Consider the following 23,013-nt stretch of genomic DNA (forward strand, 5'->3'; position numbering starts at 1 on the left):
CCTGCCTTTCCCCAGTGCTTGGATCCCTTGATCAAGCACTGAGTGCCTAAGTGTCTTTGCATGTTTGTCTCCCTGCATAGCAAGATCCCATCAGTCACTGGGTTGAATGCCAGCAATGGATGAGGCCTTTAAATGAGCATAAATTAACAAATTGAGGGGCTCAAGTAGTATCCGAATGGAAAGACCACACAGACCCCGCCCGTGGTCTTAATTGGTGGGGTGGGAGTGGAGGTGGGGGTGGAGGGTCGGGGGTGGAAGCCTGGCGGTGACATATTCCACCCACTCAATTAAACCACCTCCCCAGCCTCAGAATTCAACTCGAGGGGAGAATTAACTTCCAGCTGTGACTCTAAAGGACAGGAGAGAACCAGTTGGCTATTTGACAATCTGATCTTTTCATGATCACTTTTATGAACAAATTAATTAGGGGGTGCAAGTAGGCCCCTCGAGCCTGATACCATTCCACACACACACACACCCACACACACACCCACACACACACCCACACACATAACCCCACACAAAGACGCACATACATCCCACACCCAATACATCCACACATTATCAGGTGTTACTGCTTGCCAACGACCCTGGGGTTGAAATTTTACTCAATGTTGTAACTGTGGCTGGAATTCCTGCCAGAACGGACACGCAACCCCTGACATCACCCCCCCACCCCCCGACACCTGTCCCTACCAGCCCCCTGCTACCCACCCCTAAAATAAAATGTCTGACCCCCACGTCAGAGAAGCTTCGCAAGATTGGGTTTTAGATGCTGGCTGTTTTCACAGCTCAGAGGGTTCATTCTCATTTGATTCACTTTGCCACAGCAAATAACTGGGCCTGTCAATCAGTGAGAACCTTCAATTATTCTGCAAATACTTTTCCATCTGAATATTTGTGATGTAGAAGCAAACTGGCTGTGAAAATGGGTTTGAACTCTCTGAAACCGGGTCACTGCTCCCTCGGTGCTGAGATTTACTGACAGTTCTTTCAGACCAACATTCAACACTGCTGCAAAATGGAATAAAAAACTCCACTTCCCCAAATAGCTCACAACTTCTTACGATGCCACTGACTAGAGAATTCAGGCCCACAAATCCCGAGGGTTATCCATCGAGATTGTTTTCTGTTTCCAGATTCATTCAATGTTCCACTTATCATTTATTGTTCAATTATGGTGAAATTCGAGTTCAATAAAAATCTGGAATTAAAAGTCTCATGATGACCAAGACAACATTGTCGATTATCAGAAAAAACCCATCTGGTTCACGAATGCCCTTCAGGGAAGGAAATCTGCTGCCCTTAACCAGTCTGGCTGACATGAGATTCCGGACACATAGCAACATGGTTGACTCTTAACCCCCCCCTCAGAAATAACCCAGCAAACCACTCAAGGGTAGTTAGGAGTGGGAGATAAATCTGCCCCACCCAGCAACACTCACATTGCCTGAATTGATAAAAAATGAATACAAAGTGAATTAAATTGTCTGATTACTGCGATGACAGGTCTGTCATAGGAGGAGAGATTCAATCAGTTAGGGTTATATATGATTGGACAGATCTCTTTTAAGAGACTTTTGGATAAGTACATTGAGCTTAGTAAGATAGAGGGTTATAGGTAAGCCTCGTAGGTAGGGGCATGTTTGGTGCAAATTGTGGGCCGAAGGGCCTGTTATGCTGTAGTTTTTCTGTTTCTATGACAAGGTCCGTCATGGCAGACGGGTGCAGAAGGTGAAGTCGCTTGGATCAGAGGTACACGGGTCGCTGAAAGTGGCAATGCGGGTGGAGAAGGTTGTCGAGAAGGCATACGGCATGCTTCCCTTCATTGGCCGGGGTATTGAGTTTAAAAATTGGCAAGTCATTTTGCAGCTTTATAGAACCTTAGATGGGCCTCAGTTGGAATATAGGGCCCGATTTTACCTAAAAACTTTACCGACGCCCGATTTTGGTGCGGGTCTGATCTACGCCCCAATCGGGAGGTGCAATGATCTAAATGCATTAGCATACATTTAAATTGATTTAATGAACCGCACGCCCAGCTCTCCCGCCAAACCCCACTTTACCGGCTTTGGATCCGTTCTGGATCCGTACTGTTATCCACCTGCAGAATAAAATCCGAAGTGGATTCCTGTTCTGCGGGGGAACCTCCGAGGCCCATCCTCCTCAAACACCCTTCGCAGACCCCCCACTAACCACCCCAGCAGACACGCCACCCCTTCGATACAAACCCCTGGGAGGCAGGCCACCTCCCCCAGCCCCCTGGCACACAGCCCCCCTCCCCTCCGCGATTGGACCCCTGCCCAGGAGGCAGGCCCCCCTCTGCAGAGGGCCCCCGCAATCAAATCCCCCCCACAAGAGGCAGCCCCCCCTCCCTGCGATCCACTCCACCTGGGAGGCAGGCCCCCCCGGCAGAACCCCCCTAATCAGACCCCCCTGGGAGACAGGGCCCCCCCCCCCCCCCCCCCACGCCCTCATCCCTGATCAAAGCCCTCCCAGGAGGCAGGCCACCCCCCCTCCCTCAGCAGAGCACACCCCCAACCTACCTGGATTGCTGTCTCTCCCCCATCCCTCTGACCTGCACTCGTTGATGTGGAGATGCCGGTGTTGAACTGGGGTGGACACAGTGAGAAGTCTCACACCAGGTTAATGTGTTGTTGTGAAACTTCTGACTGCATTTGTTGGACAGCCTGCAGCATCTTCCTGGCCTTCTGCTGGAGTCTGCTGGAGGAGGGGGGGTGGGCTCAGATGGATCTCTGGTTGTGGGGGGGGGCGGTGGGGTTGGTGGAGGATTGGGGGGAGGAAGGATTTGGAGAATCTCCACCACACCCCCCAACCAGAAATCCATCTGACCCCCCCACTCCGGCAGACGCCAAAGACCAGGAAGTTGCTGCAGGCTGTCCAACAAGTTCAGTAAAAGGTCTCACAACACCAGGTTAAAGTCCAACAGGACTTTGCAACAGGACTGTAACCTGGTGTTGTGAGACTTCTTACTGTGTTGACCCCAGTCCAATGTTGGCATCTCCGCTGCCTCCCAGGGGGGTCCGCGGCTCAACACTACACACACACACACACACACACACACACACACACACACACACACACACACACACCCCGGCTATCTCTGCTGGCTTTGTTTCTCGCGCCCGGGCGCGCTGTTTCAGGTTTTTTTTCTAACTGCGCATGTGCAGTTCAGATCATTCCGGTAGTGCTAAGCCCCGCCCACAGCACGGACCAGATCGGAGCCGGCAAAAAACATATGGGTGCGCTGGAACGAGGATTCCGGGCTCCGATCCGTTTTACATCCGGATCCGGCTCTTAGCCTCCAATTGGTAAAATCAGGCCCATAGCGTTCAATTCTGATCGCCACATGACCAGAAGGATGTGGAGGCTTTGGAGAGGGTACAGAAAATATTTACTAGGATGCTGTCTGGTACGGAGGGCATTAGCTATGAGGAGAGTTGGAGAAACTTGGTTTGTTCTCATTCGAGCGACGGAGGTTGAGCGGAGACCTGATAGAAGTCTATAAGTTTATGAGAGGCATGAACAGAGTGGATAGTCAGAAGCTTTTTCCCAGGGTGGAAGAGTCAATTACTAGTGGAATAGGTTTAAGGTGCGAGGGGCAAGGTTTAAAAGAGATGTACGAGGCAGATGTTTCCACAGAGAGTGGTGGGTGCCTGGAACTCATAGCTGGGGGGTTTTAAAGACAGCCATTCAAAATTCCTTTGAAAAATATTACTCCCTCTCCCTCATACCTGCTCAAGCAGCTTTCAATAAAACAAAGGCAGAGAAAACTTCCACTAGAATCCTTCAATCTACTTCATACCCTTTAACCCTGTCCAAATAAACACACAGGCACCAAAAAATCACTTCAAAGAAAAATAAATGTACTGCAATTTCATAAAACTGTCAATTAAACAAAGCACAGTTTGAGCTATGTAAACATATTCTTGCTAGATGGAGGCTATTATTCATACTTGGAGTTCAGCCAAGCATTCACAACGAAACCAACTGGCCAAACAAATATCTGGGCACTTGTTCAGAGACACACTTCTGGGCACTTTTTGAGACAATTGAATTCCTGATTTTCTTTTAGCTCTTGACTGGAGACTAGGGTCCACTCCATGGTACAAGCCTCCTCTGAGAAGCCACAAGCCACATTTCCTGCAAAATTCAGACCAACATCAACAAAGATACTGAGGTTCTGAAATGTCCACTGCCCACAGTGGAGCCAGGAAAAGTGGGCATTCAGTGTATAAACTCATTATCCACTCTCGCCCTACAGTGGCAAAAATTGTCAGAAGTGGAAATGGGGTGGGAACCTTATCATTTTGAAACATTTCCAATACAATCCAAAGCATGGAATTCAGTCTCTGTCCATCTCTGAGTGAAAGTGGTTCCATCACAGTTTTCATTCACCTATTCATGCTTTGACAATTGAATCTTTGGAAGGTGTAAGGTTTTCTTGAAACTTTTATTGTCCAACAATCCTAACAAAACCACCTAATCCACCCAGACTCTATTGGTTGAAGAATGTTGCACACTATTACCTTTCCAAGGGGCCATTTAGGGTAAAAGGCAGGCTTACCAGTGGGGCCCTCATCCTGTGAATGAATAAATTAAAGGTTTGGATTTGTATTTATCAGAGTGACTGGAAGATCATTGTTATTTTTCTCGTGTGAGAAAAAGACTTCAATGTGCATTGTATGATTGAAATTATTGCTGCACTGATATCTCTTACAACTCTATATTTCCATTTCTTCTTCAGTGTAACATCAGTCAATGTTAAAATAACAAAGACATAATCATCACCAAAGTAATTCAAATAAAGAAAGACATTCCTAACGCTCATCCCTACCTTGAAACTTGGAGTTCTTCCACTGCTGTTTTGATGTTAACTGATTCCAGATGTATGTATCATATTCCCCTCGGGATTTTCATAATCAGAATGAGGAATGACAAGAGTTCAAAAATGGAATTATTTCTCACGTTTGCATGCATTTATAGTACCTCAGAGTCATCCTAAAATGTCCACAGCTTTCATAATTAAGTGATTTGTGGATGGGTAATGTAGATGGGGAGAGAAAGCGATATGGCTGACAATATGGCTGTAAGAATCAGTTTTCCCCATCATTTCAATATTCTTGCAGGAATATCTTTCTTACACACTCAGCGCTAAAGACAAAATATTTAGAAATATCAGCTGATGTTAGTGGCCTTCCAGTGGCTGGAAACCTGATTGGGATTTACAGAAATCCGAGTAGTAATGTTTAGTTTTACAGTAAAACATTATTTATCCTTTTCTCGAAGTTTGTTATCACAAAGATCTGAAAGCTGTAGTATCTTAATTTTGTTTCCTGTTTTCCTTTTATATGTTTTGCAACATGCTCTTTTTGGTTGAGAAAGTAACAAAACAAAATCTAAAGTCATTCTGATCTTTCAATTATGCCTAAATGATTCTTTGACTTTTCTTAACTTCTTTTGGGTTGGCAGAATGTTTAAAGTTCACTGCCTGAAATTCAGGCAATTAATTTGTTGACATAAACGTAATCGCTTGATGGCTAAATCTTTATAGAAGGATCTGAATTGTACTTCCCAACTTCAGCAAAATGGTTCTTAATGTATTGTGAAATTATTATGGGCTGGATGAATGAACCCGAATTCTCCATTCCTTAATAAAATATGTTCTGCTTAAAAAATGATCAAATGCCATATTTCAAGAATCAAATGGTAATGGATGGGGAGGGGGGGGGCGGTGGTGGGGAGTGAATTGTGGGCACTCATTGAGTCTAATTAGATCATTGGATATCGTTGGAAATAAGTTCCATGAACTGAAGCAGTGGATATTTCCAATATTTCTGTAATTATGGATGAAGCAGCAAATATCAGCTAAATGTAATATTTGAATAATTTGACATTCTCTGTCTCCGAGTGCATGGAATATACCAAAGCTTTGGACTGGAAATATGTGAATATTCTCAATTCCTGATGATACTAGATCTCTATCAACACAAAGATCCAACAAAAATGGAGAGAGTTGAGAGAGAGCTGAAATCCATTCTCTCATCCCTTACTGTCCTTAATCAGTGTTTTTTAAAAAGGAAGATGTGGATGTTCCTTAATCTCTAAGTGTGCAATTAATCTGAAATACCAGCAGCAAACAAAAAAAAAGAAAGAAAATAGTGCACTTTTACAGGTTATCAACAAAATAATAACTCATTACTGACTGGAACAGTTCATGTGGAAAAGCTCACATTGCAGGTTTACATTCCTACTCCGTCGTTCCCAGAATCCCTCTAATGCAGAAAGAGGCCCTTCAGCCCATTAGGTCTGCACCGGTTTTTTGAAGGAGCATCCCACCCAGGATCCCCCACTCCTTTGCCCTATCCTCTAAGCATGTACATTTACCATGGCTAATCCACCTAAGTTACACAACTTTGGACACTAAGGTGTCACTTAGCTTAGCCAATCCACCGAGGTGAACTCAATAGAGAAAGTCGAATACCAGAGACATTCCCAGATTCTCCCAAAGCGATGGACTTCCTGCAGGTCACCAAGTAAGTCACTGGCATCCCTGTTACCAGGAAGTCAGTTTACTATATAGATGGACTTGAAAAGGAAACAGGCTTGGAGACCTTGTGATGTTGCAGCCTCCAAATTTTGTGGGTACAGATGTTAGTGGTCATTTAGCTGCTGTTGTTTCTCTACTGTCGTTGTGTCTCACAGATAGCACTAAAGATTAAAGGGGAGACTAACATTGCTGCCTTACCATGTGGATTCTTACTATCTCCTTTTCCAAAATGATAAGAACATAAGAACATAAGAAATAGGAGCAGGAGTAGGCCATCTAGCCCCTCGAGCCTGCCCCGCCATTCAATAAGATCATGGCTGATCTGTCGTGGCTCAGTTCCACATTCCCGCCCTCTCCCCATAACCCTTAATCCCCTTGCCTATCAAAAACCTATCAACCCGCATCTTAAAAATATTGAGTGAGGTAGCCTCCACCACTTCAACGGGCAGAGAATTCCAGAGATTCACCACCCTTTGAGTGAAGAAGTTCCTCCTCAACTCCGTTCTAAACCGCACCCCCCCCTTTAGCCTGAGGCTGTGCCCTCTAGTCCTACTGTCCTTTCTGAGCGGGAAGAGCCTCTCCACTTCTATCCTATCCATCCCATTCAACATCTTATATGTCTCAATGAGATCTCCCCTCATTCTTCTAAACTCTAACGAGTACAAGCCTGTTTATTCAGCCTCTCCTCATAGTTCAACCCCCTCAACTCCGGCATCAGCCTAGTAAACCTCCTCTGGACTCCCTCCAAGGCCAAAATATCCTTGCGTAAGTGCGGCGACCAAAACTGCACACAGTACTCCAGCTGTGGCCTCACCAATGCCCTGTACAGTTGCAGCAAGACCTCCCTACTTTTATATTCAATTCCCCTCGCTATGAAATGATGTTATATTTCAGTGGATTTTCTACTGTTTGTAGACATTCACTCTGGGAGTTTGAGACAAATAACTTTTTGGTTTTCGAATGACCCATTCTAGTCAGGAATCATCTGTTGACTGGTTTCAGGGGATGAGTAATGACAGACATTTCTTAGCCTGGAACGTGTTCACTTGTTCATTTCAGACGGGAAGGTCAAACTCTCAGCAATCATTTCTTAAAGCATTTTAACGTCTATTTTTAAAAGAAAAGTCACTTCCCGAGTACAGTTTATTTTTGAAAATTGTGAATATGACATAACCCTCAATAGATCCAAACATCTGTCTCAGCTAAAACCTCCTGCCCTATCCCAGATCCTTTGAGGGGAATTTTCCTGTCTCACCTGGCCAGGGGGAGGGTGGGGGGGTGGGTGGGGGTGGGTGGAGGGTGGGGGGACAAGCGGACCATGCAAATGTTGACCTCGAATGGAATTTTCCGGTTTTGGGATGAGCGGGGCTGGAAATTCCCACCCTTTGTCTGTGCTGCCTATAAATCTCCAGTTTATAATACACCGGGAGTGATGTGTTGGCTCAGCTCAGCACACACTTCCCTCTGAATCAGAAGCTCTGGATTGAACCCCAACATGGGAGTTTTATCACTCAATACTGTCCGGTACTGAGGGAGTGCTGCATTGTCATCGAGGGTGTTTCTGCTTGTGTTTGACAAAGAGCAAGATTGCTCTCAATAATGACATCAATTATGACTGCTGGGAAATTAGATTAACTGTCCATTCATCAAACTCTCCTTAGTCATATACAAAATGTCAAAAGTATTACTTAGTTCAATGTGTGTCAGATATTCTGAAGATTGATAAAGGTGAGTAAAAGTAAGTCATAGAATTCCTGCAATGCAGAAGGAGGCCATTTGGCCCATCGAGTCTGCACCGATAATAATCCCTCCAGGCACTAGCCTCGTAATGCCCTGACACTCAGGGACAATTTTGCATGACCAACCCACCTAACTTGCACATCTTTGGGGTGTGGGGGGAAACTGGAGCACCCAGAGGAAAGCTACACTGACATGGGGAGAATGTGCAGATGTCATACAGACAGTGACCCAAGGCTGGAATTGAACCGAGGGCCCTGGCGCTGTGAGGGAGCAGTGCTAATCACTGTGCCACGCTATCTTTTACTTATATTTTACATTCAGAAAATGATATATTTAAGCTGTATTTATTTTTGAAATGTTAACCTGAGGTTTAAAGATGGGTCTTTTCACCGTCTCATTGATGGGAACTGCACCATTGAATGTGCAGCTGTACAAAGAACAAGTTCAGACCTGAAATTGTCTATTTTTAAAGAACAAATAGCAAAGGATCTATTGTCTCAAAGGCCAACGTGATGCTTCAGAGAGCAGAGAAATAGAAGCAAGGAGACAATGAAAATAATTAAAGTGTCAAGACATAATACCATAGAATCCATTGAAAGTATTGGAACAAGTTACAGCCAGCTTTACAATTTTTCCATTCTTTTCACAAATGCATATTTATGTGCACAGGAAACACACCTGGAATTTTGGAAGTGCACAAATGGTAGACCGAGTCCAAGAAAGGTCTGAAAATAACAAGTGTTCACAATGACAATCTACAGAAGCCTGTAAAACATGTTTTCAAACCCTCACAAATCATTTATTTTAGAAACCAAGGTTCTGTGAAAAGGTGGCCAGGATATGAGATTTATTTAATCCACTTTGAGCCTTTACATTTTGCATGTCCAAGACATTAAAAAATTAACCTCCTCAATGATTCCCAAACTCAGATCCCATTGGCAAATCTACTGAAATATTCACTCAGTGACATGGTTTTCAGTTCCCATCCCTGCCCCTGCCTCAGGATTTAGTCCCAGGTGGGAGAAGTCTGTTCATAGCAAGGGAAGGAAAGGTGGAATTACATAGAAACAAGAAACTAGAAGCAGGAGAAGGCCATTTGGCCCTTTGAGCCTCCTCCACCATTCATTTTAACCATGGCTGATCATCACAGAATCAGAGAATACCTACAGGAGGCCATTCAGCCCATCAAGTCTGCACCAACCACAATCCTCCCCAGCCCCTATCCCCATCGCTCTGTATATTTACTCTGCTAATCCCCCTCACACTGAGGGTGTGATTTTACCATTTTATATCTGGGAGCAATTCAGGTCTGATTTGGAAGCCTGTTCTCAGGTGTCCCTGTACACACTCTGCCCAAAACAAAATCACAGGTCCGAATTGTGCTGTGGGTGGGGCTTATCACACCCGAAACGTTGCAGCTCCAATCGGCAAGTCCCCAACTGCACAAGCACAGTAAACAAAAATCGAAAAACGCTCCCCTGCCGTAGCTTTACGCAGTCTGGGAGCGATGGCCCCCAAAGCTCCACCCCAAAACGTAACTGTCCCCTTTATCCACCTTTCGCCCTGCCACACAGACCGATCACAGCATTTTAGCCGCTTGGTAAAGGGGGAATCGGCACGGAGGTGAGTGCGGATCGCGCTAATTACCTCACGCCCAACTTTACCAAGTGTTTGCACCCAAAAACAGGCGCAACTTGTTGATAAAATCAGGCTGAAAGTGGCAATTTAGCACGGCCAATCCACCTAACCCACACATCTTTGGACTGTGGGAGGAAACTGGAGCACCCAGAGGAAACCCGTGGAGACATGGGGAGAATGTGCAAACTTAACACAGACAGTGATCCAAACTGGGAATCAAAGCCAGTTCCCTGGTTCTGTGAGGCAGCAGTGCTCATCACTGTGCCACCCTCTCAAATTCAATACCCTGATCGCCCTTTCCTCCCATATCCCTTGATTGCTTTAGCCCCAAGAGCTAAAGGGATTAATGAGATAAAAAGGGACCCAAAGAATAAAAAAGATTGATTTAAAATTTTCAAGAAAAATGACATTTTTATTCAATTCTGATGTTGCACTTGTATAAATAATCCTTCAGGGTTAAAGAAGTTGATAAGCAGCAATGATTATTTATCATGATGTTAAACACTCTGAACGGAATCATGCCGATCATTTTCCTGGGATATCAGTTTGGTCTATTAGGAAGTCCATTCATTTCTCAACCTTCATTTATTTTAATGCAAATCCATCAGCGAGATTTAAAAGCCTGGTGGAGCATCCCTACCTCAAGGTGCATGTACCACATCAGGACCCGCCGGTAACAGAAGCTGCATTCAGGTTGATAACCAGGCTGCAAACCCCTCCACCAATGGTAAAGAGCAGGAGTCTCTGCTCAGCCAGACCCTGTGTGATCCCTGCAGGGTAACCAGCTCCCTGTGGAATGGATCCACACACAGGGTTATGCCACAGACTGTTCTCAGCAACAAAGATTCTTCTCACCTGAAGGCATGACCAGAAGAACAGTGTTCTGAATTTTATGGAGGATTGGGAGAAATCAGTCAGTGCCTTCCTCATTTCCAAATAACATTGCACATGTGTAGACTTTGGAACACACGAGAAAGAGGTAGAATCAGTGGCCTCTTGAGTTTGCTGTGCCATTTAATAAGATCATGGCTGATCTGATCTGGGCAGCACGGTAGCACAGTGGTTAGCACTGCTGCTTTACATCTCCAGGGACCTGGGTTCAATTCCCAGCTTGGGTCACTGTCTGTGTGGAGTTTGCACATTCTCCTCATGTCTGCGTGGATTTCCCCCAGGTACTCAGGTTTCCTCCCACAGTCCAAAGATGTGCGAGTTAGGTTGATTGGCCATCTAAAAATTGCCCCTTAGTGTCCTGAGATGCATAGGTTAGAGGGTGTAGGGATACGGGGGTAGGGCCTGGGTGAGATTGTGGTTGGTGCAGACTCGATGGGCTGAAGGGCCTCTTTCTGCACTGTAGGGTTCTATGATGATAGTAACCTCAAATCTGCATCTCCCCTACCCCAAATAACCCTATCACCCACTGTGCTTGTCAAGAGACCATCCACTTCCCCCTTAAAAACATTCAAAGATTCTGCTTCCATCACCTTTTGAGGTAGAGAGTCCCAGAGACTCTCAACATTGAGAGAAACAAAGTTCGCCTCATCTTCAGCTTAGACGGGCCGAAGGACCTGTTCCTGTGCTGTAATTTTCTTTGTTCTTTGTTCTTTATCTTTTCTTCACAATTTACTTCCCTACATGTCTTTATGTTATCAGCAAATTTGGCAAACGTCCATCCCAGTGATTAATATCAATTGTAAAACTTGAGTAATGTGTTGGGCGGCAGGGTAACACAGTGGTTAGCACTGCTGCTTCACAGCTCCAGGGACCTGGGTTCGATCCCTGGCTTAGGTCATTGTCTACGTGGAGTTTGCACATTCTCCTCGTGTCTGCATGGGTTTCCTCTGGGTGCTCCGGTTTCCTCCCACAGTCCAAAGATGTGTGGGTTAGATCAACTGGCCGTGCTAAAAATTGCCCCTTAGTGTCCTGAGATGTGTAGGTTAGAGGGATTAGCAGGTAAATGTGTAGAGATATGTGGGTAGGGCCTGGGAGGGATTGCGGTCGGTGCAGATTCGAATGGTCGAATGGCCTCTTTCTGCACTGTAGGGTTTCTATGATGCTATAAATCCCCAGCACTGATCCCTGTGTTATACCACACACTACTAAAAAATGGCCATTTATGCCTACTCTCTGCTTACTGTCAGTTAGCCAATCTTCTATCCATGCCAATATGTTACCAATTATAACATGAACTTTTATTTTCTGCAATAATCTTTGATGTGGTACCTTATCAAATGCCTTCTAGAAACCTTAATGCAGTACATCCACAAAACACATCCACAAAGCACATCCTTTTTATCCACAAAACAGGTTACTTGTTCCAAGTGCTCCAGTAAGTTGGTTAAGCTAGATTTTCCTTTCACAAAACCATGTCGGCTCTGTCTGATTACCTTGAACCTATCTAAATGTCCTACTGTGGCTTCCTTAATAACATTTTCCCGGTGGCTAGGTTATTATCTTGGATGGAGCATTTGAATAAAAATGAGAGATTCAATGGGGTTGGATTGTTTTCTTTAGAGCAGAGAAGGCTGAACATAGAACATAGAACATTACAGCGCAGAACAGGCCCTTCGGCCCACGATGTTGCGCCGACCAGTTAAAAAAACAATGACCCTCTAACCTAAACCAATCCCTTTTCGTCCATAAACCTATCCACAGATCTCTTAAACGCCCCCAAAGTAGGCGCATTTACAACTGCAGCAGGCAGGGCATTCCAATCCCTCACCACCCTCTGGGTAAAGAACCTACCCCTGACGTCCGTCCTATAACTACCACCCCTTAATTTAAAGCCATGCCCCCTCGTGCTAGCTTTCTCCATCCGAGGAAAAAGGCTATCACTATCCACCCTATCTAAACCTCTAATCATCTTATATGTTTCAATAAGATCCCCTCTTAGCCGCCTTCTTTCCAGCGAAAACAACCCCAAATCCCTCAGCCTCTCCTCATAGGACCTCCCCTCCATACCAGGCAACATCCTGGTAAACCTCCTCTGCACCCTCTCCAAAGCCTCCACATCCTTCCTGTAATGTGGGGACCAGAACTGCACACAGTACTCCAAGTGCGGCCGCACCAGAGTTGTGTACAGTTGCAACATGACGCTACGACTCCTAAATTCAATCCCCCTACCAATAAACGCCAAGACACCGTATGCCTTCCTAACAACCTTATCTACTTGATTCCCAACTTTCAGGGATCTATGTACACATACACCTAGATCCCTCTGTTCATCCACACTATTCAAAGTCCTCCCGTTAGCCCTATACTCAACACATCTGTTATTCCTACTGAAGGGGGACAAGATTGAGGGGTATAACATTCTGAGGGGTATGGACAGAGTGAATAGGAAGCAGCTGTTCCCCTTGGTTGAGGGGTCAACTATGAGGAGGCAGTTTTAGGATAAAGGGGCAGGAGATTCAGAAGTGTTTTGAGGAACAAAATTCACTTGGAGGATGGTGGGAATCTGGAATGCGGTGCCTGGGGAGGTAGTGGAGACTGGGAACCTTATAACCTTTAAAAATATTTGGATGAGCACTTGAAATGTTATATTATTCAAGGATTATTCTATGTTCTATGTTCTATGATTTGGTACAAGTGCTGGAAGATGGGATTAGCGCGACTTTAGTGGTAGTTATTGTTGGTACAGACTCCATGAGGCAAACAGCCTTGTCTGCACGATGGGTGTGATTTTCCAGCCACACTCATTCCGAAACTGGAACATTCCACCCCAGGTCGATGGATCTTTGCATGCTCGCCCCTCACCCGCTATGATTCCCATGGCGGGCAGAACGGAAATTTCACATCTATGACTCTATGACTCTCTTACGATAGACATTAGGCTAACCTGTCTGTAGTTTCCTGTTTTTTGTCTCCCTCTCTTTTTGAATGATGTGCTTCATTTGAAGGTAGTCAGCCGATTTATTTTCTAATAGCGGTGAACATTAATAGCTTCAATGTTGTCTTCTATGAAAAATGCAGAGCTTCATATCTTTATGTTATATTTACTGCAGCGACGCTGTATCCCAACACTCATATCATAGATAGCAAAGTATGATAGGCGACATTTGAGAATTCATATTGGAATCAATTCTATAACATCTACTTATCTGGCTTTAGTTACGGGTCATGCACTGAGAGAGGTGGTGGAAAATGATGATTTATGAAGTAGATAACAATTTATTCAAAAGATTCTCATTTACTGTCAAATCCAGGAGATGAATAATGGCTCCCATCTGCAGTTTAACTTGAGTGAGTCTGGGAAATCATTCACTGCAGGTTCCAGAATATAAATTATTCTTTTTTTCTGTAAGAACAGCTGGGCCAGCTGTTTGCAGTCATTCTGAATGGCTGTCGTGATGGCTACACTCTGGATAAATCGATGACCAGGTCACATCGAGACATTACAACAACAACAACAAAGGTTTGCATTAACAGGGATTCCAAAGTACTTCACAGGAATGATGGTAGAATCATAGAGACAACAGTGCAAAAGGAGGCCATTTGGCCCATTGAGCTTGGACCAACAACAATCCCATCGAAGTCCCATTCCTGTAACCCTGCATGTTTACTCTGCTATTCCCCCTGACATTAAGGGGCAATTTTTCATGGCCAATCCACCTAACCTGCATACCTCGGGCTGTGAGAAGAAACTGGAGCACCAGGACGTATTCCACATAAACATCGGGTTAATGGAGTGAATGTGCAATAGAGAGTTGAAAGAGTCAATGGACGGACTGCGATGGAGAGGTAGAGGGATTAATGGAGGGAATGTGATAGAGAGGTGTGAGGGTTAATGGAGAGAGGTGGAGGGGTTAATGGAGAGAGGTGGAGGGGTTAAAGGAGGGAATTTCAGAGCTCAAGGTTTGGGAAGCTGGAAGTATGGTCAAATAAACTGGTTGGATTTAAACCTGGTGTTGTGAGACTTCTTATTGTGGAAAACATACATACACAATGCCTCTTTGCAATGTATACTGTCAGCATGTCAATCCTGCCATTGACTGGGGAATGGGAAGGAAATCTGCCATCCTTACCTGGTCTGGCCAACATGTGGCTCCAGAGCCACAGCAATGTGTTTGACTCTCAACTACCCTCTGAAATGGCCTAACTCAGTTCAAGGGCAATTAGGAATGGGCAATAAATGCTGGCCTAGCCAGCGGTGCCCACATCCCATGAAAAAATAAAGAAAAAATTACTTTGGACAATTTTCCGGTCACGATCACCATAAAACCAGAGAATTCTGCCTGAGATCAACGCACCTTCCAATGGTCCGCCCCTCGCTCCTCCGGTTCCTGTGCTGGGCAGGATGGGAAAATTCACCCCTTTAACTAATGCACTCAATATTGTGCTCAGGACAGGTCAAACCACATAACTGGCAAACTTACTTTGGGGCCCGAAGGATGGCTGGATGTGAAATGATTTGCTCTGTTATTACTGAATGCTGCATAGACTGGTGTGAGGAATGTGATTAGTGGGGGTGAATGACAAAGTGTTTCGATCACCAGCACTCTGGTCTCAGGCTTTGGGGTCTTTTTCTTTGAGATCAGTCTCAGATCTGTGTGCAATATATTCTCATATAAACCACCACCCTGTAATAAAGAGCTTCATTTTCACAGAGCGTAAACTTCAGCTTAGAGCCGCTTACAAATCTTCAAACTGTGACATACGCTGTGTCAGTAAAACTCAAACAGAGAGAGCCTCTCTCACCGTGCATTTGAAACTTTCTCCTTTTGAAGCAGCCCCTCGTGATGGAGGAGGATTTCTTTCCTTTCTGTTTTGGGGGGTTCTGAACGACTGATAAATTCCGTACATGATCTGCACAGTCTGACACATACGGGGCAAGTTGGGTTTGAAAGAGTCGGACCAAAGGTTGTTTGGGGATTTCTGCCCTCACTTTGATGCTTTAATATCACTGATGGCTGTCCATGGGTTCACTGCTTTCCCAATCTTCTCCACTTGGTTCACTCACCAATTCGATCTGAGTTGATGAGGATGTTTGGTCTCTATGGGGATACTTTTGGACATCCCTAATGGCTTTCTCCTGTCCTCCTGGGAATCTCCTGCTGTAATTGGGCTTTCAGTAGAGCAGTTACTTCAGGAAAGGTAGGCTCTCTGTCGTATCAGTCTGACTCAATAATTACAGCGACTGTTCCATCCTCCTACAGCATGCCCTGCAGTGGCAGAGTCAGCTTGCCATTGGCCGGTGATGGGATCTTCCAGTCCCACCGCTGTCAATGGGGTTTCCCATTGTTTGAACCTTCCACAGCTGATGAACCCACAGCAGACGTTCGCTGTCGGAGTGACCTGAACATCCCACCAATGGGAATGGTCAGAAAATCCCACCCTCGCTCCGGTGAGGCTCGTAAAATTCCACCGAGGCCAATAGAGAATTCCATTCTGCGAACCTTGTCCGCCCTAATTCCGGGTCAGGCCACGTGGTAAAATTCCAGTCTACATGTCTGAGCATCACCTAATGGTGATTCTTTTTATTGTTCCATGAGATTTGAGTGTCACTAAGTCAAAGTTTGGTGTCCATCCCTAATTGACCTTGAGAAGGTGGTGGTGAGCCAACTTCTTGAACCGCCACAGTCCTTGTGATGTAAGAACACCCACAGTGCTGCTAGGGCTGGCGTTCCAGGGTTTTGACCCAGTGACAGTGAAGGAACAAGAACGGGATATACTTCCTGGATGGTGACTGACTGGGAAGGGAACTCCCAAGTGGTGGTGTTACCACCTGGCTGCTGCCTATGTCAGGGATGGAGATGGTCCATGGGTTTGGAAGTTTTTAGAGGAGGCTTTTTGAGTTGCTAAAGTACATCTTATAAAAGGCACACAGCCTGGCACTCTTCATCAGTGGCAGAGGGTATGAGCGGTGAAAAGGGTCTGAATCAAAAGGGTTGCCGTGTCTTGGAGAGAGTTGAATTTCCTGTTGGAGCTGCACTCATCCAGGCAAGTAGAGAATAATCCATCACACTCCTGACTTGTGGATTTTGGAAAGGCTTAATAAGTCAGGAGGTGAGTTACTCTCCAAAATGTCCAGAGGGGCAATTTTTCAAACAGAGGGTAGTGAGTGTTTGGAAAGAGCTGCCAGAGATAGTAATAGAGGCAAGTACAATTTTGTCTTTTAAAAAGCATTTTTAAAAGATTTCCTCTGACTTCTATTGACTCCAGTTTTGCTAGGGCTCCTTGATGCCAGAATATTTTAATTAAAAAGTAGAAGAATATTTTACAGATGGAGCAAAATTTTGAAGTTAGAGTCATACAGGTTTACAGCATGGAAACAGACCCTTTGGCCCAACTTGTCCATGCTACCCCTTGTTTTAACCCCTAAGCTAATCCCAATTGCCCGCATTTGACCCATATCCTTCTATACCCATTTTATCCATTTAACAGTCTCAATGTTTTTAAAAAACAAAATTGCACCCACCTCTACTACTACCTCTGGCAGCTTGTTCCAGACACTCACCACTCTCTGTGTGAAACAATTGCCCCTCTGAACACTTTTGTAACTCTCCCCTCTCACCTTAAACCTGTGCCCTCTAGATTTAGACTCCCCTACCTTTGGGAAAAGATATTGACTATCTAGCTGATCTATGCCCCCCCTCATTATTTTATAGTCCTCAATAAGATCATCCCTTAGCCTCCTATGCTCCAGAGAAAAAAGTCCCAGTCTATCCAACTTTTCCTTCTAACTCAAACCATCAAGTCCCAGTAGCATCCTAGTAAATCTTTTCTGCACCCTTTCTAATTTAACAATATCCTTTCTATTTTAGGCTGACCAGAACTGTACATAGTACAATTCCTTAAATTTTTCTGCAATCTCATTCCAATTGTTTCATTTTGAGAAGAACCAGAAGAACATTGAACAAAATTAAATATTGGAATGCATTTCCATTGCTTTTATTTGAATATTTTTTGTTAATTATCAGGGGTACCATGGAACTGTTAAGTTTAAGAGGCTTAAAGAGATATCGAGATAAAATTCTGGAAACTGAACTACAAGTGATTTGGGAGCTGATTTTCACGGTGATTGGGCAGATTGGTGCTGAATCTGGCAGTAATGAGACTGAGTTAGCAGATAATCCTTTGTCCATCCTCGTCATATCACAAAGAGAAATTCATGACAACTTTATTGGGAAAGAAAGCTGCTATATCTTGTTGAAAGGCCATCTGTGAAATTTCCCACTGAGGAAATGATCATCCTTACTGAGATGTAATGAATTCCATTGTGGAACAGTGAAAAGTTTATTGATCAGCATCCACTTTGTTCTCACTGCGATATTAATTGATTAGTTATCAGTGTTGCTGGCTGAAACTGCCAATACCCACAGGATCCATTGGAAATTAGCTGCTCCTTCAAAAAATATCATTAAAGCTGTGAATAATTGTTGTTTGTGCTTCTCAACCTTTGCCACCTAAGCAAACAGCATTGCCACACTTCACACAGCAGGGAGGGAACGGTTTATTTGCTAAACTGCTTTCAATTCTTCCTCAGAAGAGTTTGTTAATCTGAACACTTGGATGTTTAAGCAAAGTACAAAGTGTTAAAAAAAATCCTGATTTTGATCAATGATGCGCAGATTATTTAAAACTTGGTGTAGTTTCTATTTCCTGAGCTTGAGTTATAGAATCACAGAGTCACAGAGATTTACAGCATGGAGGAGGCCCTTTGGCCCAACTTGTCCATGCTGCCCAATTTTTACCATTAAGCTAATCCCAGTTGCCCACATTTGGCCCATGTCCCTCTATAACCACCTTACCCATATAACTGAAATCCCTTTCAATTTTTAAATGGCAAAATTGTCCCCACCTCTACTACTACTTCTGGCAGCTTGTTCCAGACACTCACCAGCCTCTGTGTGATTAGATACACACAATATTGACTATAAAACAGTCACTAACATTGGAAAAAATTACAAATTCACCAACTAGTTTATTTTCCCACTTTATAGAACCAGATTAAATCTTTGATTGGTGAAGTAACTGTTCAGGAATGACAGACATGCAAAAAACAGAATTGCTGGAAAGTTCTACAAGGTTGATGACGGGGGTTGTCTTGACATTTTCTGCCATTTTGAGGAGGTCCAGGGCTACACAGGGATCTCTGATCCAGCAGCAACCTCCAATCTACCCCCCATTGTGAGTCTTGTTGCTTTATAAATGTCTCCCCCCACCCCCAAACCGCCCCCCCCCGCCACCTCCTCCCCCACTTCCTCCGCCTGATGGCAATTTTGGACTGGTGTCCCATCTTGCTGTATTGTACCTTTCGTTAACGAAGTAAAAGACAAGGTCAATAAACAAGTAAAGGAACTCCCATGAGCTAACTCAAAGATTAGTGAATAACATATACATGTCAGTACAGATCTGATGGGCCAAAGGGTCTCTTGTGCACTATGTGATTCTCTGATTCCAGGAGAAACAGATGAGCTAGACAGATGAACAAATTTACAGAATTTGAGAGAGAAAAACAATGAGCAAAGTAGAACAAACATGGAGAAATAAAGGGCAGAAAATAAACATGATGTGGATATGCCGGCGTTGGACTGGGGTAAACACAGTAAAAAGTGTGACAACACCAGGTTTTAGTCCAACCGATTTATTTGATAGTAAACTCACAAGCTTTCGAGGTTTCCCTCTTCGTCAGGTGAATGGAGAGTTCTGGCCTCAGACAGAGCATATAAAGCACAGACAGTTTAGAGATTACTGATTAGAATGCGAATCTTTACACCTAACCTGCTGTTCAAGTCCTAAAGTGGCCGACAATGTGAGTGGAAGGAGCACTGATCACAGGTTAAAGAGATATGTATTGTCGTAGCTACGACAACAGATGAATGAACATCGCTCGACAATCACCAGGCAAGAATGTTCTCTCCCTGTTGGCGAACACTTCAGTGGTCACGGGCATTCAGCCTCTGACCTTCGGGTAAGCATTGTCCAAGGCAGCCTTCACGACACACGACAGCGCAGAGTCGCTGAGCAGAGACTGATAGCCAAGTTCCCCACACATGAGGACGGTCTCAACAGGGATCTTGGGTTCATGTCACACTATCTGTAACCCCTGTGACTTGCCTGGGTTTGCAAAACCTCACTCACTGTGCTGTCTGGAGACAATACACATCTCTTTAACCTGTGCTCAGTGCTCCTTCCACTCACATTGTCAGCCACTTTAGGACTTGAACAGCAGGTTAGGTATGAAGATTTGCATTCTAATCAGTAATCTCTAAACTGTCTGTGCTTTATATGCTCTGCCCGAGGCCAGAACTCTCCATTCACCTGACGAAGAGGGAAACCTCGAAAGCTTGTGAGTTTACTATCAAATGAATCGGTTGGACTAAAACCTGGTGTTGTCATACTTTTTACTAGGTTTTGCAAACCCAGGCAAGTCACGGGGGTTACAGATAGTGTGATATGAACCCAAGATCCCTGTTGAGACTGTCCTCATGTGTGCGGAACTTGGCTATCAGTCTCTGCTCAGCGACTCTGCGCTGTCGTGTGTCGTGAAGGCCGCCTTGGAGAATGCTTACCCGAAGGTCAGAGGCTGAATGCCCGTGACCACTGAAGTGTTCGCCAACAGGAAGGGAACAGTCTTGCCTGGTGATTGTCGAGTGATGTTCATTCATCTGTTGTCATGGCGTCTGCATGGTCTCCCCAATGTACCATGCTTCGGGACATCCTTTCCTGCAGCGTATCAGGTAGACAATGTTGGCCGAGTTGCAAGAGTATTTACCATGTACCTGGTGGATGGTATTCTCACGTGTGATGATGGTATCCATGTCGATGATCCGGCATGTCTTGCAGAGGTTGCTGTGGCAGGGTTGTGTGGTGTTGTGGTCACTGTTCTCCTGAAGACTGGGTAGTTTGCTGCGGACAATGGTCTGTTTGAGGTTATGTGGTTGTCTGAAGGCAAGAAGTGGGGGTGTGGGGATAGCCCTGGCGAGATGTTCGTCTTCGTCTGTGATATGTTGAAGACTCCAGAGAAGATGTTGTAGCTTCTCCGCTCCAGGGAAGTACTGGACGACGAAGGGTACTCTGCCCACTATGTCCTGTGTTTGTCTTCTGAGGAGATCGGTGCGGTTTTCCGATATGTTGAACATATCATTGATGAAGACGAACATCTCGCCAGGGCTATCCCCACACCCCCACTTCTTGCCTTCAAACAACCGCACAACCTCAAACAGACCATTGTCCGCAGGAAACTACCCAGCCTTCAGGAGAACAGTGACCACAACTCCACACAACCCTGCCATAGCAACCTCTGCAAGACATGCCGGATCATCCACATGGATACCATCATCACACGTGAGAATACCATTCACCAGGTACACGGTACATACTCTTGCAACTCGGCCAACATTGTCTACCTGATACGCTGTAGGAAAGGATGTCCCGAAGCATGGTAGATTGGGGAGACCATGCAGACGCCATGACAACGGATGAGTGAACATCGCTCGACAATCACCAGGCAAGACTGTTCCCTTCCTGTTGGCGAACACTTCAGTGGTCATGGGCATTCAGCCTCTGGCCTTCGGGTAAGCGTTCTCCAAGGCGGCCTTCACGACACACGACAGCGCAGAGTCGCTGAACAGAGACTGATAGCCAAGTTCCGCACACATGAGGACGGTCTCAACAGGGATCTTGGGTTCATGCCACACTATCTGTAACCCCTGTGACTTGCCTGGGTTTGCAAAACTTCACTTACTGTACTGTCTGGAGACAGTACACATCTCTTTAAACTGTGATCAGTGCTCCTTCCACTCACATTATCAGCCACTTCAAGACTTGAACAGCAGGTTAGGTGTAAAGATTCACATTCTAATCAGTAATCTGTAAATTGTCTGTGCTTTATATGCTCTGTCTGAGGCCAGAACTCTCCATTCACCAGATGAAGGGGGTAACCTCGAAAGCTTGTGAGTTTACTGTCAAATAAATCGGTTGGACTGAAACCTGGCATTGTCAGACTTTTTACAGAAAATAAACAGCAGGAAAATATCAACAGAGATTGGGAAGAAAAGAAGTTGTTACAGGACGAGAGAAACACAAACCCTTCAAACGTGTTCTGAATATTCTGTTTCAGGCGGGAAGTTATATATTGGCCTGTACACTGATTATTTTGGAGAGGACCCTGCAATATTTCGAAGTTTGGGTTACCATTCTACAACCAGAACAGAACACGATGAGCGACTGCTGAAAGGTAATCATTCAGTTTCTCTCGGGTGAAGTTAATATGAAATGATGGTTTTCTCAGTGCTAACTGAGCCCAGGCACAGTCTCAGATGGAGCTGATAACTGATTATATTCTTATTTGATCTCAGTTTTGGGACAGTGGGAGGCACTCACTGTTTTTCTGGTCCTTTTTTATTTTCAAAACTTCAGATTGGACTTAAACAGTTCTTTAAAAACCACAATCTGAAGGAGATGACATCACAGGCTCGTACATCGAGTGTAATCTGCTCATTCCTGAGTCCATCAGAAAGCTGCTTTCTGTCCCAGGTTCAGAATCATAATTGCGATGTCACTGGAGGTGTTTAAGGACCTTGTCCAGCATGAACTGGCACTTTGAGAGAAACTGAGTCAAGGTTTAAAAGTACAATACTGTTGGAATGGTAACAGAGAACTCCATCAGACATTCTTTTGTAAAATAAGCGAACAATTTGGTACATAAAAATAGAACATGCTGGATAAACTTTGCAGATTTCCCTGCTACCCTCAGGCTGTTGAATGGTCCTATCGTATGTTAAGCTGAGCTATCTCTTCACGCAATCTGTAACGGCAACACTGCACTCTGCACCCTCTCTTTTCCTTCTCCCCATGTACTCAATGAACAGAATGCAAGACAGCATGCAGGAAATAACACTTTTCACTATATACCAATAAATGTCACAATAATAAATCAAATCAAATCAAATCAGGTCTGGCAGCATAGGTGGAGAGAGAACCAGAGCTACAGTTGAGTCCATATGACTTGCAGCACAGTAGCGCAGTGGTTAGCACTGCTGCTTCACAGCACCAGGGACCCAGGTTCAATTCCTGGCTTGGGTTACTGTCTGTGCGAAATTTGCACATTCTCCCCGGGTCTG

General features: G+C 44.8%; 1 protein-coding gene across 1 annotated transcript in view; it reads left to right on the forward strand.

The window, feature by feature from the left end:
• LOC145355535 (semaphorin-3E-like) overlaps positions 1-23,013 on the forward strand; it is a 280,261-nt gene that overhangs the window by 179,468 nt on the left and 77,780 nt on the right. The window contains exon 6 of the mRNA XM_080207783.1: positions 22,011-22,127. Within this exon, the coding sequence (XP_080063909.1) occupies positions 22,011-22,127 (117 nt within the window). The remainder of the gene's footprint in view (positions 1-22,010; positions 22,128-23,013) is intronic.

Source organism: Carcharhinus amblyrhynchos, chromosome 19 (genome assembly GCF_965287045.1).
Source record: "Carcharhinus amblyrhynchos chromosome 19, sCarAmb.v2.hapA, whole genome shotgun sequence".
NCBI lineage: Eukaryota > Metazoa > Chordata > Chondrichthyes > Carcharhiniformes > Carcharhinidae > Carcharhinus > Carcharhinus amblyrhynchos.